A 16113-nucleotide genomic window follows, 5' to 3' on the forward strand; every position below is an offset into this window, starting at 1 on the left:
CAAAACCTGTTTTTCTACTCTGCCACTTAGACGTTCCCCTGCTTACTATAGCTAAATCTTTGTGGGGGAAATCCTGGCTCTGTTGAAGTCAATTCACGTTTAGCAAATGAATACAATGGAGCCAGGATTTCACCTTGTACCTTCAAGACTGGCTTCCTTTCCGTCGTCTGCTGGAGAAAGAGTAATTTTTTTGTAAGGTGAGATTTGGGCAGCAGTAGTTCACATAAATGAATGTGAACTGCTTTCCAGTCACTTTCACAATCCATTTCATATGGGAAAAAAACTGCAACAGGAGACTTACGTGTGATTATCTAAAAGCACAGTATGCTTTGGCATAGTCGACTTTTGTAAGTTAAAGGTAATGAGTTGGATTTCCCTCTGTGAAAAGAGCTATACGGAAATGTCCCTGTTTTCAGATTCTCTTTGAGGTTCCCTATGGATTTTATGGGAGGAGAGAGGAGGAAAGAGGGAAGTTGTTTTTTATTTTTAATAACTCCCAGGCCAGTGGGCACCTGAAAAAGCCTTCCTCATTGTGTCCCAAGCTTCCCGAGCCTTTGTGTTGCTTTATGGCACTGAGCTCTCACCACCTCTGATCCACACTGAGTCCTGCTGGTTCTGCTGACATGGCTGGCCAAGGTGAGAACAAATGGAGAGGGCTGTAGGGGCCCATCAGTTCTGTCTGTGAGGCCAGGTACAGCTGCAGAGTTGAGGTGTGATGGGCGCTGTTTCAGTACTGGTGCAGTCACTGCAGTACCAGCAGGAACTCTCCTAATCTACCCTTTTGCCTGCAAGATCCATGGAGGGCATTATGCTCAGCACCAACAAATCTGGTTTTAGCACTGTGAACACAATTTTTCAACTAGGGAAGATACATTCCTGTATCCTGGTGCCTCCTTCCGCCCAGCCAACTAAGGAAGTGAGAAGGAAGCATAAATAAGAGCGTGCAAACTGTATGTTGTTTACTGAATTTTCCCCACAAATTATAAAGATTTGCTTTGGAGTAAGGAGGTAGGACAACACAAAGAAAGACGGCTGTCCTAGTTAAAATGCATGCAAGTGGTTTTTGGTTTTATCTTTTTTCTTTCTTTTTAATTTCCAGATAGTCATCTGAAACTCGTATTTCCATTTGTTTCTCATTGGGTGTCCATTAATTTTTTTCTTCATGTCGTTGTAATCTGTAAATATATATATTTGGACAACGGACCTGTCACTTTAACCAGGAAAGAGACTGAAGCTTCAGCAGTAATATTAACAAACTTCAACTTTTAACATTTCTGATTTACGTTGTTTCATTACCATGTGACACACGAGGTCAGGGAACACATGAATTTTACACTCCAGATGAAAGACCTGGTTTTTGGTACGTCTTTAAAACAGAACTCTGTCTCTATCACAGGAAAGATAAAAGAAACAATTAGGAATTTAACATCTCTTCATCTACCTACTTGTACTAGTGTTATGAGAAACCTCCCAAGCTTTATGGATAACATGCTTTAACTTCTTCCACAATCAAAGGTGGCTCACGCATAAAATCCATAATCTTGCCATTGAATCTAATTACTCCATTTCTGAACTTTCACGCCAGACAGTCTCCTACATCCCAGTACAGCTGCCCAAAGAAAGCAATAAATGAGAGAGACAATAAACTAATCTCAAGTATCTCCTTTTCTGCAAGCCAGCCCGTGTGCGGTTTTATGTTACACTGTGTTACACCCCAGTCTAGCAGCAGGCTTACGCTAAAGGCAGCGGCTTAGCCCCCCACCTTCCTCTAGGTTGTTCTTCATGGCTTCCCCTTCATCGCACGTTGATCCAGCAGGAAACTGAGCTACCAAGAAAAAAACTCGGTGCCTGTGAGCTGTATTCTCCAGTGTTCATTCTCTGTGTGCCACCTTTATGGCTGGACAGACTCTGCAGCAGTAGTGCTTGTGTCCATGTCAGTTTGCAGAGAGCCACCGATGGCACAAGTAAATTCAGTATTTTCTAAAGGCTGATGATATTTAAGGATAGCAACTACTTTATTTTTTTCAAGGAACTGTCTTGTATTCTCTGCTAAAATATCATTCTGCCCACTGTCATGGCAAGCAGAGGTTAGAATGGGCCTGCATGAAACCTGCAGCTTGCACTATTACCACAGGAGAACAATATTCCATATTTCATAAGCTACAGTCCTGTTCTTTACCATATGCAAGACCGTGTGAGAAAGGCGTGGAATACATGGGTTGAACTGGGAAGCTGAGGAGAATGACTTCCCTTTAAAAAAGAAATATTATTGTTGTGTCAGTTTCCAATTTTTAGGGCCAAGGGAAGAATTGCCAAGTCTTAATAAATCACCCACCACTGCCTTTATTGCTTCCTGGAAGGAACTCTCAGTAATGGTGTTGGCTATTCTGAACACGTGCTAGGGGAAACAGGAACACCCGTATTCATGTCGTGTTTTCATTCGGTTTTCAATGAACTGTATCTGGTCTTCCCAACGCCTCTCGGACATCTAAAAGCAAATCGGGAGAAAAGCAGAGCACAGTTGTGTGATGCTGCCACTAGAATGACATCCCTCTTCTCCATCACATAAGGGAGGATTTCAGTCATTAGGCTAGATCTATAGCTTTCTTTTCACTATTTAGGCAGACCAAGTGACAAATCAGCACTGGCCATCTAGCAAGGAGAGCCCATATGAAATACTTGCTGTAGCATCTCTGACAAGATATAATAGGTCTAATAGACCTACTGAAACAACTTCATCCATCCAGACTGACTCTCAGTTTCCTTATGAAATGTCTAGTTTCACGTGTCAAAACCAGGGTCTTCCTTTTAATAAAATTCATTTAGAATAAGTAAGATTTTGCTTGTGTGGGAATCAGCCAGCAGGAGTGTTATCAACCAGTTCTTCCTCTGAACCCAAATCTTGGATCTTACACGGCTCAGAGGAGCTTCAGGATCTTAAAGCTTGTACGAGCTGATGCAGCTTTTTGTGACTCTCCCCTAGAAAAGGGTGATATATTTATAAAAAAACAAATTTCTATCATCAAGCATTAGTTTCCTCTTGCTCTACTAATGCAGGGTTGAAACCAGCCTTGGTTTTGAGTCTGCTGTGTCTTTGCTTTGAGTCTTCTGGGCAACAAATTGTTATGTCCTTTTAATCACCTTGACTGAAATTAAAATAGCAGAGTGCTTGTCGTCCTCAGAACTGTCTGGACAAGACTGTCTCCAGCAGGACAAACAAGTGCAGCAAGATGGGGGATTTCAGTGTTCACAGAGGACTTTTCAACAAGTATGATTTCCAAAAGGCAGAAGGTCAATGTAGATATTATAGGAGGTGGAAATTAGGTTTCAAAAAAGAAGGAATAGAGGACTTCAAATTTACCATTCTAGATATTTTGAAGTCTCACTGAGACAAGCCTGTGAAATTGTTTTCATTTACTTATTGCTGAGCACTGCTGAATTGCAAATGTTTGTAGAACATATTACGAAATTCAAAGAAATAAATACAAAGATTTCTGTAATCATACAAATATGCATAGATAGCTTCTGCTGATTTTACTGTAAATTTTCCCTTTATTGTCTGTCATTATATCTAATTATGTTATATTATATTATATTATATTATATTATATTATATTATATTATATTATAATTTTTTATATTATCAGACATTATCTGTCTGATATCTAATTTCCCCTATTTGAAAACACACTGCTTTGTACTGACTGCTTATCAGTCTCACAGCTTGGAGAAGCAAATTTCAGTTGGTCTTAACCTACCTTATGCCTTACTATGTACATATGTACCTGAAATAAAAATGGAGTACAGTGAATTGTTATGGATGATGAATACAGAAGTGCAGATTTCTATACTTACCTAATTTTAACTCTCATTTTAAAGCAAACTCTGGACAGAGCTCACCCACAGAGTAGATGTTGACTAACATGATGTTAAAATGCACTTTTTGAATCTTTTCATCAATATGCAGAACAGAAATTCTCTGCATCAGCACTGAATCAGACTTTTTTTTTTTCCTGTAGCCTAGGAAAAGCAACATTAAAAATACATCAGTAACCAGGCTTCCTAGGGAAATGTGGCTCACAGGATCGTGCTGTCTGTGTGTCAATCCTTTCTCAATAACAAAACCTTATTATTTAATCTACTTGCCAATTTCAGCCAAATTTGACAAGGGAGTAGATATTAAACCTCAACGATATTAAGTGCTTAAATCTTTTGTGAAATCGGGAGAGAGATCACATTCATGACCTCTCTGAAGAGAGACCTGAGCAGGAGTTCAGCTACATTATTAGATTATTCCAGATAATATTATTATAAATAATATATATATTATTGTATTATACCAGAGAATTCACATGAGGGTGGAAGAGAGAGAGGCATTATGCATGCCCAGAACTGGGAAGTGCCTATGAGGAGTTTCACCTTATTAGGCACTTTGGTACCTGTCCCGTGGCCATAACGGGGCTGAAGCCCAGCTTTGCTTCTGCTGCTGCCTACGGGATGCCTTGGTCCTTAATGCTCCTTGGATTCCCTGATGATGGGGGTCTTGTAAATTCCTAGGTAGGTACATCAGGCCTTCATTCTTACATTGGAATACTTCAGTTCTTCCTTCTGGAAGCTTGCTTTGCTACTTGGGGCTTGGGCTCATGAGTAAGGTCAGTGAGCACGTCCAATCGATAGTTTACTTTTTCAGGAGAGAAGAGCAGTGTCCATTCCTGCGAACAAAATGGATGAAAGCCTCTTCTCTGGCCCTAAAGGCAGATGTCAAGACATGGCTGGTGTCTGTTAGCCTAAATTCTCCTCTGCTCCACAGTAGAGCAGTATGGTCTTATGCTGCTCGAGGCGATGGTGCCTGGCCTGCGCAACTCTGTGCCTTGCCTTTGTCCTGCCCATTAATGTGCTGGCTCTCATGAGCATGATTTGGGCCAGCAGTGTCCACTGATGTGCACACAACTGAGCACTTCTGTCCTGGCCTTCTTTAACTTAGCAGCAATGTTGTAGCCAAGAAAGCTGATGTTCCAACTTAGTATCTTCTGTACTATTGGGTGCAAACTGCCAAGAGAGGAATGATTTTATTCTGCTCAATGACCTGGGCCAGGACACTGGTTGGCTTGCATTATGTCAGGAACCTGCTAGATCGTTGTCTCTTCAGCAAACTGCCAATGCCAGCGTGGAATAAAGTGCTTTGTGAAGAAAGTCGTACCAGAGGTGTGACTATCATTTTTACAGTTGTGGAAGATGTTTATTTGAAGCCCTTATCAGAGGGGAGTAGTATTTTCAGTGTCTGATCCTTCCCATGCTGTGCTTAACAAACCTGAAGCTAAACTTTGCAAAGGAACAGTCTGGAATAAACTGCTAATGCAAAGGTGTAAGAAAGCCAAGAGGATCTAGTGACTCCCTCACTGTCAGAAAGAAAGGAATTGTTACAAGGATCAGAACTACAGAGATTTCATTTAATACTTTCTGAGAGAACTGTGTTGCTTTCTAAGGCTGTTCTCAATGTTCATTGGTCTTCAACCGAACCTTCATAAACCTGATACAAACTTCATAAAAAATGGTGAAAGAAAATGCCAGTTTTAATGCAACAGTAAGTCCTTTTCCCCCTCTCTTTGCCACAAGCCCATTTTCACTCTCTTTCTTACTACTTGGCATCTAAAGGATCAGGTTTATGACGCCTTTTAAAAGACGTAGGTCCAAATTCTTCACCTTTTCACAGTACAGACAAATTGACTGTCTTTGTATTTTGTTGTTTGTGATGGATTTAATTATCTCTGAGGTACTTAAAAGTATTGTGGCACCTTGTCCTTAGCTAGACCTTTCCAATTGCTTCCTATCTCCTTGTCAACTAAGTTTTGGCAATTGAGCTACTTAGCAGTTGTATTTCATGTGTTGTATGTATCTGAGTCATATCACAGTTGGAAAAAAAAAAAAACACTTGATAAATGTCCCCTTGTTCTTTTTGTTCACATGTAGATTCCTTCCCAAAGATATTTCTGAATGATTCCTTGACTTTCGGACTATTTCTTTGGGTAAAAGCAGAGAAAATAAGCACAAATATGGTCTTTTTTCAAAATTTACCTTCTAGTGTAGTAAATGATAAAAAACCAGTGTGTAAAGTGCCTGGCTTTATAGAGTCATCTTATCTGGTGGGATGTTTAGGTTGGATATCAGAACATGTACAGCAATAACAAAAAATGCACAGAATTTTCTTTTTTATCTGTTGCGGTACTGAAAGTATAAAGGAATCACACTGAATATTTTTGTTTGTAGTAGAACATGCCTTTGGAACTTACTTTTAGCATTTAACTATGTTCTATTTATTGGCCTTTTATAGCTGCAGATTTTTAACACCTATGTGCAGCTAGTTTCTGATACATTTGCCTAGTGTGCTATAAAGAGAACGATCCAAAGTGCCAAAAGGTATAGGGGAGAAGTTCTGGTTCCACTGAAGCTGCAGGAAGTATTTTCTTCTTCCCACTTTTCTGTGCCTTTCTAACATCTAACCATTTCTATAATACTGTGCCTTAAATTTTGTGTTGTTTTCCCATGGTGACACGACGGCCATGACAAAGGTTAAGGCCATCAATGGCTCCTAGTGCTACCTCCCGTGTTGTATTTTCTCTCATAGTCATTCTACTGTTGCCAGACAAAGTTCTATTCATTTATCTCCCCGTATCGGTTTCCTGATTTGCTGTCCAGTAATTTATGACTGCGTGGAGCTTTGGTGCTCATTACGCTGCTCGGTGACCCTTGTGACCCACCCCCACCTCCCCCCCACCTACTCTGCCATCTTAGCCCCTGGGCTAGTTGTTACTGCTGCAAGATGGAGGGCCTCTGTCCACACCAAGGTGAATAAAAGGTCACCAGCCCCATCTTGCACAGCTTTCAGCATGTGACATCATGGGTCAGTACAGTGGCTGTGCAGTGCTGTATCATGAAAGATACTTCAGCAGAAGAAAAACTATGCAGCAACAGGCATGTACTACTAAAGGCTGAGCAACCTGTCAGGATAGAATCATAGAATCATTAAGGTTGGAAAAGACCTCTAAGATCATCGAGCCCAGCCATCAACCCATCGCCACCATGCTCAGTCACTGTCCCCATCAGATGCTGGCCAGGAGGTTGCCACACTTTGGCAACTGGTGGCCCCCAGCAATGCTGCAGTGATGGAGCAGGACCCTCCTGGCCTTTTTTTGGCTTTTTTTCTGGGTATCGTGTCTGTTGCCAAAAAAAATAACAGATGAATAAAGAGAAACATGCAAATAATTCACTCTTTATTGGTTTACTATGGGAGTAAATTACAGGTCAGTTATAAGCCTGTGAGGGCCTGTTTGGGAGTAGAAAACTGGAAACAAACTGATCATCTGGTGGCTGACACTTAAATAGAGCTCTGTTGGAAACTCTCCTTGCCTGAAGAAAATTGAAATGTCAGTATTTCTTTTATTCTGCATCGATAGCTGTTGAAGGCTTTTGTGCTAGGCCGAGGCCTGCAGGGGCGTGAGCAGTGTGAAGTGTTGCCTACAACTTCATCAGCAGAGTGTTCAGATACAAGGCACCACTTGCCCGACACACACCTTTTGCAGGGTGAGGACTTGATTCCGTCCATAAATACAAACTTAAATGTGTTACCGAATGAGAGCACGATTGGTGGCTGGTGGAGTTTTGAAAAGCATTTCAGCATCAGTGCTTTTGATGGTTCTCTGTCAATTAGAAAGTTAAACTGTAATTTTTCCCTTCCATCTTTTCACCACCTGAGCTATACTTAGTATATAAAAGACTGCGTATTGGGGGAAGGCAGAGAATGAGCAGGAAGGGAAAAGGGAGTTGTTTCCTTTCTGATGGCTTTAACTGTTTACACCAGTAGTGCAAATTGGTTCGCTTTTTTATCAGGACTGATTTGATTGTAATTTTTTGCTGCAGTGTAGTTCTTTAGGATGGGTATTGCGGTGCCAATTATGCAAAATATACAGAATGTGTAAAATACACCTACACGTATTTGCAGGCATGAACCTATAAACTGTTGGTTTTGCTGTTATTTGTTTGTTTGATTTTTAAAAGAGGACTGTGACTTCCAAAAATACATCCTCTCCCTGATGCAACATACAAAGTTCCCCTTGGATAGTTCCCCCTTGGAACGCCCGGGGAAATGCATTTTCCTGCCAATGTAATGTCCTTTAACGCGACTCCTGCGGGTCGGACCTGGTGTCCCGCTGTGACAGCCACAACCATGTGTACTGCTGATTGTTAGGGGGCAATATGAACCTGATCGGAACATGCCCGCTAATTGGTTTGAGAGCGAGATATAGACAATGCTGTCTTACAGCAGATTGTGTAGATAGGCCCAGTCAGAGGGTTAATTCTGCTTGACAGCACATCAGCAGCATCTTGAGAGTAATTACCCAACTTAAGTTTTCCCACAGTTGAATTGAGATCTTCAAAGGCTTCTACATTTACAAGTATTATTAACCTATATCTGAAACATGATGTTCCCACAAGGGCTAATTTTTTCTTCCTTTTATTAAATATACAGGTTATAGGGTTCATTTGCTGAGTGCTAAGCCCTTAGAAGAAAACACTGCTTGTTAGAGAGAGGGAAATCTGTAGTGCACGACCAAAGCTAATGATGCATAATGCACACATCATTGTCTTTTTGCAAAGACTTTAAAACAAGTTAAAATTTAGGTCTGGCTCCCTTCCTCTCTCCCTCTCTTCCACCCCCTGCTTTCCACTTTTAGGAAAATCAAACCACTTATTCCTATGTGCAGAGTGAGTAAATTGAAGACACACACAAACAAAACCCTCCTAGGATGTTGTTCAATTAAGTGCAGATCATTGGATACAATACATATGACATTAATGAAATGGTATCTGCTTCAAAAATAGATTGGAAACATTCACGAATAAATTAAATCCTGTTAATGACTTTTTAAAAATGAAAATGAATGAAAACAATATTTATTTGTTAGGAACAACAGTATGTCATGAATAACAGCATATAATTTAATCCTGTTTTAAATTTATGTTCTATTTTCTGCATTCGTTTTGCGATTTGTCTTTTAAAATATCTTCTTTGTAACAGTTCATTATGAAAGCCCCAAATATTAAGAATCTTATTTATCTTTCGGGTTCAAATGCTATTGAACGCATTAAACATTAACACAAACAGGCAGATAGCCTTGTTAAATACAATTTTTGCTGGGAGGGTATCAGTCTGTCAAAAGGCTTTGATGGCATGAAGCAGATCTTGTAACTTGTGATCTTTTTATTTTCTTTTGCAGGTCAGAAACGAAGTTTGACTCCAATTCAGGTATGTTTAGATTTACAGTGTTTTGCTGAATGTACACTGCTCAGGTTAATCTCAAAAGAGTAGTTTATCAGTTCAAGTTCAGTTTAGTTTTAAACAAACTGGGGTAGGTCAGTCTTAAAAAGGATCTTCATTTCTCACCCTCTGCAAACAGCGTCATTACTGTGATACATTTGCTTTCATTCCTTTCATTATATCCTGTCTTTTTACGTTTTCCCTAAAGATGATCAGGAAGATGTATCTCCTGATGGACTTTAATTGATCCAGAAAAATTATAGAACAAATAAATGATAATGCAGACTAAAGCAAATGGAGGACTGAAGTGAAGGTTTGAAAATGGTCTCTGCTTTAAAGGGGAATGTTTTTCTTCCTGGTGGACAAAGACATTTCATGGGAATATGAAGTCAATGCAGCCTATCTGTCAGGAAACAGATGATTTGTCATCAAATTTTCATGACAGATGCATGTACACAATGCATGCCAGACCAGTCTGTAGGGCTCTCTCTAGGAGGTTTACCAAAAGGCAATCTCTCTCAAGTTGTCTTTTTAAAGAATTTTAATGTGTTGTAGGGATTGAGAGGGAAGTGAAGGTCAGTCTAACAGGTTAATGTGTATCTAACAAGACAAAAAACACAGAACAGCAAACAGGAGAACAGTGGGGAGAAAAACAGAGCTCCTAATAGCAGACTGACTTACTTGGTTAACTATTCTTGGGCATTCCTTAACTGTTAAACAAGAGTAGATTAAGAATAGGCTGTTCTGAGACCAGCTGAAATGCCCATCGCCTGAAGCAATCGCTCAAAATTTAGTTTGTGTTAGGATGGAAAAGACTTTTTAAACCGAAAGCCTGATATTATAGCAGTCTTGTGTTCAGACCAACCTTGTGTTTAAGTTATCTTCTATATGGTTTGCTTAATGCAGCGGTTGTAATTGCTGATAATGATATGAATTTTACCATATATATTACTCAGATTATTTATGAAATATCATGTTTCCTTTTATCCCAGCTGCAGCATGATTTGGGTTTGAAATGTGAGGTATTACTTTGCTTTTTCTTTCCGCACTAGATTTTATCTTTGGAGCTGTATGGGAGTGAAATCTACAGCAGGAAGCATTTATATAGCTAATTCCTACATCTTGTATACTTGAGTCATCTTGCTTCTATTATGATTTTAGTCTGAGAGTTCAAGGTTACTTGAATGAACTATATGCTAAGATTGTTTCTTAGATCAGTTTTACAAGGGAGGATAGCTTCACACATTTTGTGCTGTCACCTCCTTTCCTTATTAATAAGACACCAAGACTGTGGTGCAGAGCAGGATGTCAAATGTCTCACTTTCCTCTTAAGGAGAAAATGCTGTCTGCGGAACGTTGATCTGCTCAGTGGGTTAGGCTACAAACACTCTTCTGATGTTTTCTTTGAAGCAGCACTCCCACCATGTGCAGCTGCCCTTGGCCACGAAGGTGGGGCTGTGGGATCTCCCTGGGAGCACAGAGTATCCCTGCACTTTTGGCACCATCACTGCGATGGCAAATGCCTGCTCCGTAGATATCACCTCTCTTTCCGGGCTCTGTAGGTTGAATGCGAGCTCTTAAATGTCTTGTCTGCATCTGTGTGGGCCCCACAGGCTTTCTTTCCTTGTGTACGCGCTCATATTCTGATCACAGGCTGTCTTCTACCATTGCTTACCCAGGGGTGCTGGAAAGCCTGGTTGCCCAAGGACTGGCTGGCAAGCACTGCTCTGCATCGCTGCTCTTCTGAGCAAGCATTGCTTGTACAAGGCCAGATGCTGCAGTAGGAAACTTGGAAGTCAGGGGCATTTATTGTAGATCACACAAAAAATATGTAAATAGAAATGATCAGTAAAAGCCCCAAGATCTTCTCTGTCTCTACAATTTTTGCTGCTCCTAAATATTCTCTGGATTTGCACCAGAATTCACTGCAGCAGGTGGTTGGCTAACTTTATTTTGCTGAGTGTTAACAGCCACCATGGATGTCACCAGGAGTTTAAGGCCTTGTGCTGTGTTGCTTTCCACTTCAGAGTTCTTTGTACGCATATCATCAGGGATGCAGTACAGACATGTCCAGGGCTGAGGAACTTTTTAGATTTATTCCTCCTTTTTCTGCAGTGCCTCACTTTCACATTCTGCTTGTGATTCTTTCCCCTAAGACCCTGAGGAAGATGTTGGTCAGAACAGTCCTACCATGGGACGCCAGCCAGCTGCCCAATGTTTGAAGGCTCCTCTCCCAGTGCATGGCCATGTGGGTGGCTGACAGCCCAGGCTGGGCTCTGGCTCTCATTGTGTTCTTTGCCACAAATGTTATCCTTGGAATTGAGAACTACAGACTTTTAATGACTTGGTCTTATCAGTGCTGCCTCTTTTGGTGTCACATCCAAGGATAGTTGTTAGAAGATAATAGAAGAAGCAGATTAAGCAAACAAAGTGGAATTTTAAGAAAAAAGAAATCACAGGAAGTTCATAACCTTAAAGTGCACTTCATAGCTGGAAACATCAAGACTGAAAAAAACCTTTATCTTTGTGAAAAGTACAGCAGCCTGCCCTTGCAGGGATGGCGCTCAGTTCTTTCACAGAGCTGTACTTGATGGTCAGATAGTATAAGCACTTTATAAGAGTTTATCTTTTGTTGCCAGAAAGTGAGAGAAGCAGAGAAATAGAGACACTGAAGTCAAGTCAACATGTATCACCCAAATAAAACATCACTGGTTTTGTTCCTCCACTAAACAATTTGCCATCCCATTCCCCAAAGCAGACGTTAAGCTCAACCCTCCTGCTGTCTCTGAGCAATTGGGAGAGTCGAGGCAGGGAGAGGAGGGATGCACTGGTGGTGGCAGAGAAGCATCTTTGCAAAAAAATCTCTTCCTTGTATGAGGGGATGTGATGCCCTAGGTAGCACTATGCTCTGCATAATGCATGCCTTTGAGATGTGTAAATGTGACGTTGCTTTTAGAAGGGTTGCTGCCATTTGAAACCAGTGACTCTACATTTACATGACCTTGAGTTCCTCAGAGACACCTTAAGGTACTTTCATGTCCCTCATTTCGTTTTGAATTCCCCAGACTGTGATTCCTGAGTAAAGCAACGATCCTGCAAATGGACACAAACATGCTTTGTATGAGCGTATCTCATGTTACTCAAAACAGCTCAAGTGTTGAACCTGAGAATGAGATAATTTCATTCTAGAATGAGTATTTTCCTGCAGGGAGCTGTTCTACAACCTGTCGCATGCTCTAAATTAACCTTAATGTTAATTCCAGTTAACTTGCAAGTCTAGATGTGCCCCTGTTAAACATTTATCAATGCTTATTGTACTTCTCCTTCCTAGAAATATGTGTGAAGTATAGAAGAGCTGAAAGAAGTCTTTCTAAAGCAAGTACAAAGTCTGGGATACAGCTTTAAAAGTGCCCAGTAGGCTCACTGTAAATGAAACCTTGGAAATATTGTTCAACACTGAAATATTAGGCAAACATTGTCAAAAGAAGATTAATTTGAACTTGAGAATTAACTTAAAAGAAGGCTGTAAAATTCCTATAGTGATGATCGGGATTCATCATATAAATAGCTATAACATCTGTAGGGGACGCACATTCTTCATATCAAGACTAACAGTTCCATCTGAGAAACTTTTTTCTCAGCTGACTTTATACGTCTAGCTGGCAGAGTTTCTGTCTCAGAGGCCAGGGGATTAGCTTCATGCTGTTAGAAGATCTTATGAAATGAAACAATTTTGCTTTCCTGTCATAATATGATGGATTTCCCTGGTACTGAAAATAGATTTTTCTAAAAAAGTACTTGAAAGCCAGAAAGGTTGTAAAAAAAAAATAGTTTTTCTCAAAATTTGTGAAGGAAGGAACAAAGTAAACCACAAAAAGTACAGCTGAATCAATTTTGTTCCAATTATGAGTATTTTGGGAGTGTCTAAAATGCTTGTAGTGTTATGTGCTTGGCTAGCAAATTTTAAAGGCTCGCATTTGCTTTTGGTACAGAGCAATGCAAGACTGATAAGAGTGAATTTAAAAATATAAGAAACGTCTTGGAATAGTAAGTTAAGGAATTTATTTGTTTTTTTAATTAAGATGGAGGGCTTTTTAATGGTGCTTGATAGCAGGGAGAACTTGTAGATCTCAAAAGTCATTGCTGAATGCTGTTAATCCTACTTCAGTAACAGAAAAATAAGCATAGACAATTCAGACAACTGTATTTGCATGTCCTCTGCTCACCAGTGAATGGTAACGGTGAGTTTCCTGCTGCCTGCAGGGTGGGCTGGAGTTTTCCTGGGGCATCCCCTGGAACATTTGGTGTATCCTGCGCGTCACTGTGGCTGCAAGCCATGTGATATTCAAGTGATAATGTTGGCGGTGCAATTACGAAGGGGAAGAAACCTGAGTTCTGTGTTAAAAAGAAGGGACAAATCCCTGGACAATGCACTCGGACTCCAGTGGAGTCTCTATTGTGTGCATGTCACTCAGATGGTTGAACGGAGGAAGTCAAGGCGAGCAGAGTGTGTTGAATGACAGTGATGGAAGCTCTGTGCTGTAGAGATGCCTCTCAGCACTGGCAGAAGAGGGAGATGTGCCCAAGGGTGCAGGCTGCCTTCAGCCGTGTTCTTCATTGCTTCCTGTGCCAGCTGGCACTCCTCTCAGAAGAGATGTGCATCGAGATGTGCATCTCCAAAAAACAGTTCTCTCTCCCTGCTTGACTGAACCACACATCTATACAGATTAAGCAAAATATACAGATTATCTGTGTGATTTTGGATCTCCATTTGCATAAATACTTTGGAAAACTGTCTGATTAGCATCAGGAATTAAGCTATAATAGCTAGAGGCTGCCCTGAGGGACATCCACACACCAGCTTTTGTTGGATCCTTGCCACCCCAGCAATCAAATACAAAGCAAGCTGTAGAGACCCTGACAGTTTCTGGAATTTCCTTCACTTGTCTTGTCTGGAATCACAGTGTCTACTCTTGACTCTGTAGGTTTTTCTCCTCTCTGCATGTTGTTTTTTTCCACTAGAAAGAGTGTATCCTCGTGTCTTCAGCTCTGCACAGTGCTGTCACGCTTTTGTCCCGATAAAAGTCGCCATCCTTTCCTCTCTCGCCTCTATATTTACTGTTGTAGTTCCCTTAATAAGGTCCTACAACGTACTGACTTGCTAGGCTACATGATTCAGCACAGGTGTTAGAAAACAGTCAAAGAAAATTTTAAGGTTGACGTGGTCAGATATTTTCCTCTCATAAATTCCTCTCAGCTACACTTCCAGATGTTCAGCAGTAAACCTTACAAACTCTATCAGCCCTGATTTCCCTTAGCCTCTTATCAGTGTTTGAAAACCGCATGAAAGCCATCAGTACAACTATTAAGAGTACAAGGAGATCTTCTTCTGAGTAAGAAAGAAATGAAAACTGAGACATCTTGAAAGCGAGCATCCCTTTCTGATCCTTGCTACTAGGGAAACCTAAAAGACACTAAACTGGCCTGAAACCTTAAGTCTCTGTAGCAGCAAGCAATGTCATCCATCCATCAACTGGAGGGTAGATCTAAGTACAGATTACAGACTCAATTTCTGAAGTTTATTGATGTCAACTTCTTCATCCAGAAACTGCATCCAGATTGTTAGAGTTGTTCTTAATTTCTTCTTCACAAGGCTGGGGAGCTGGGGGAGAAAGACATTTGATGTTCATAACAAAATAATATCAAGTTCATTCAAGTCAACCCATGATCAAGGAATTTGATTTAAAAACATAAACAGATTACTGTCAGAGTCTGTTACAGGGAAAGTGGCAAAAATCAGCATGGATACTGAAGAGCAGGGGTGCTGCACAGCCTTCTGGATGAGGCAAACCTCCTCTCCAGAGTCTCCTTCTTAATTAAGAGTAATTTCGTTCTCTCTGGCCACCATGACTGTATGGATCCTCAGAAGGGTACATGAGCTGGCACAGTCAGGCAGTGGGAGAGAACAGCTGCCTGAACAGAACAGCAGCTCAGACGATCCTACTTGTCATTAGTTGCTAGTGCTGTCTTGCTCATTGGCACTGACAACTTTATGAGCAGATCATTATGGATGCAGTGGCTAGAAAGCATGGTCTGTTATATTTGATCAGCAGTGGGATGAGTCGTTAGATCCAGATGCAAACTGAGCCATCTGGTGAATACTTTCAGGGCCACACTACAACGCGATCTGGAATATGGATGGCTGGGACATGTAAGTGATACATCCCAGCGAGTTATGTGCTAGTAACAGTGCTGACCTGTAGTAAATGATTGCCATCCTATTCTATCTCTTGCAAAGAGATAGAATAGGCAAAATATGGTCAAATTATTTCAACATATAGAACAGCGTTTTAATCAGCGAAGGGCTGATTAAAAACGTAAGCATGCAGGAAAACTTGCTTGTCTAGGTTTTTTGAAGAAGGCTGCCAGCTGCGAGAGGATTCCAGATGTGCACCCGTCCAAATTCTATTGCTGGGTCCCAATTGCAGTTATTTTTTTTTTCTCCCAGTGTCTCAGTTCATCTCTGCATCTAAGCTTGGCTATTACCTGCTGTCAGGGGTGTGATTCTTCTCAGCTGCTGGAGAATTATCGATAGGTAGACTGTTGGTTTTGGGAAGCTAGATCTGTGAACCTAGCAACTGAACGCCAGCGGCCTTGATCATACTCACAACAGACCACAATCTTTCTGTGTTAAAGATTTGCATAATTTCTATTTTGTATTCTTTGAATGGTATATTCCAGTATATTCCTCCCTCCAGTAAGTCCTGTTTGTGTCTCATTAATAGGGCAGCTACTAA

The 16113-nt window shown here is 40.8% G+C and overlaps 1 protein-coding gene across 15 annotated transcripts in view; it reads left to right on the forward strand.

Annotated features, from left to right (window-relative positions):
- Positions 1-16113, forward strand: part of MSRB3 (methionine sulfoxide reductase B3) — an 83893-nt gene that overhangs the window by 33845 nt on the left and 33935 nt on the right. For all 15 annotated transcript variants that reach the window (XM_040695677.1, XM_040695680.1, XM_015281645.4 and 12 more), the window contains one exon: positions 9276-9304. In XM_040695677.1, coding sequence (XP_040551611.1) covers positions 9276-9304 — 29 coding nt within the window. The remainder of the gene's footprint in view (positions 1-9275; positions 9305-16113) is intronic.

This window comes from Gallus gallus, chromosome 1 (assembly GCF_016699485.2).
Source record: "Gallus gallus isolate bGalGal1 chromosome 1, bGalGal1.mat.broiler.GRCg7b, whole genome shotgun sequence".
Taxonomy (NCBI): Eukaryota; Metazoa; Chordata; class Aves; order Galliformes; family Phasianidae; genus Gallus; species Gallus gallus.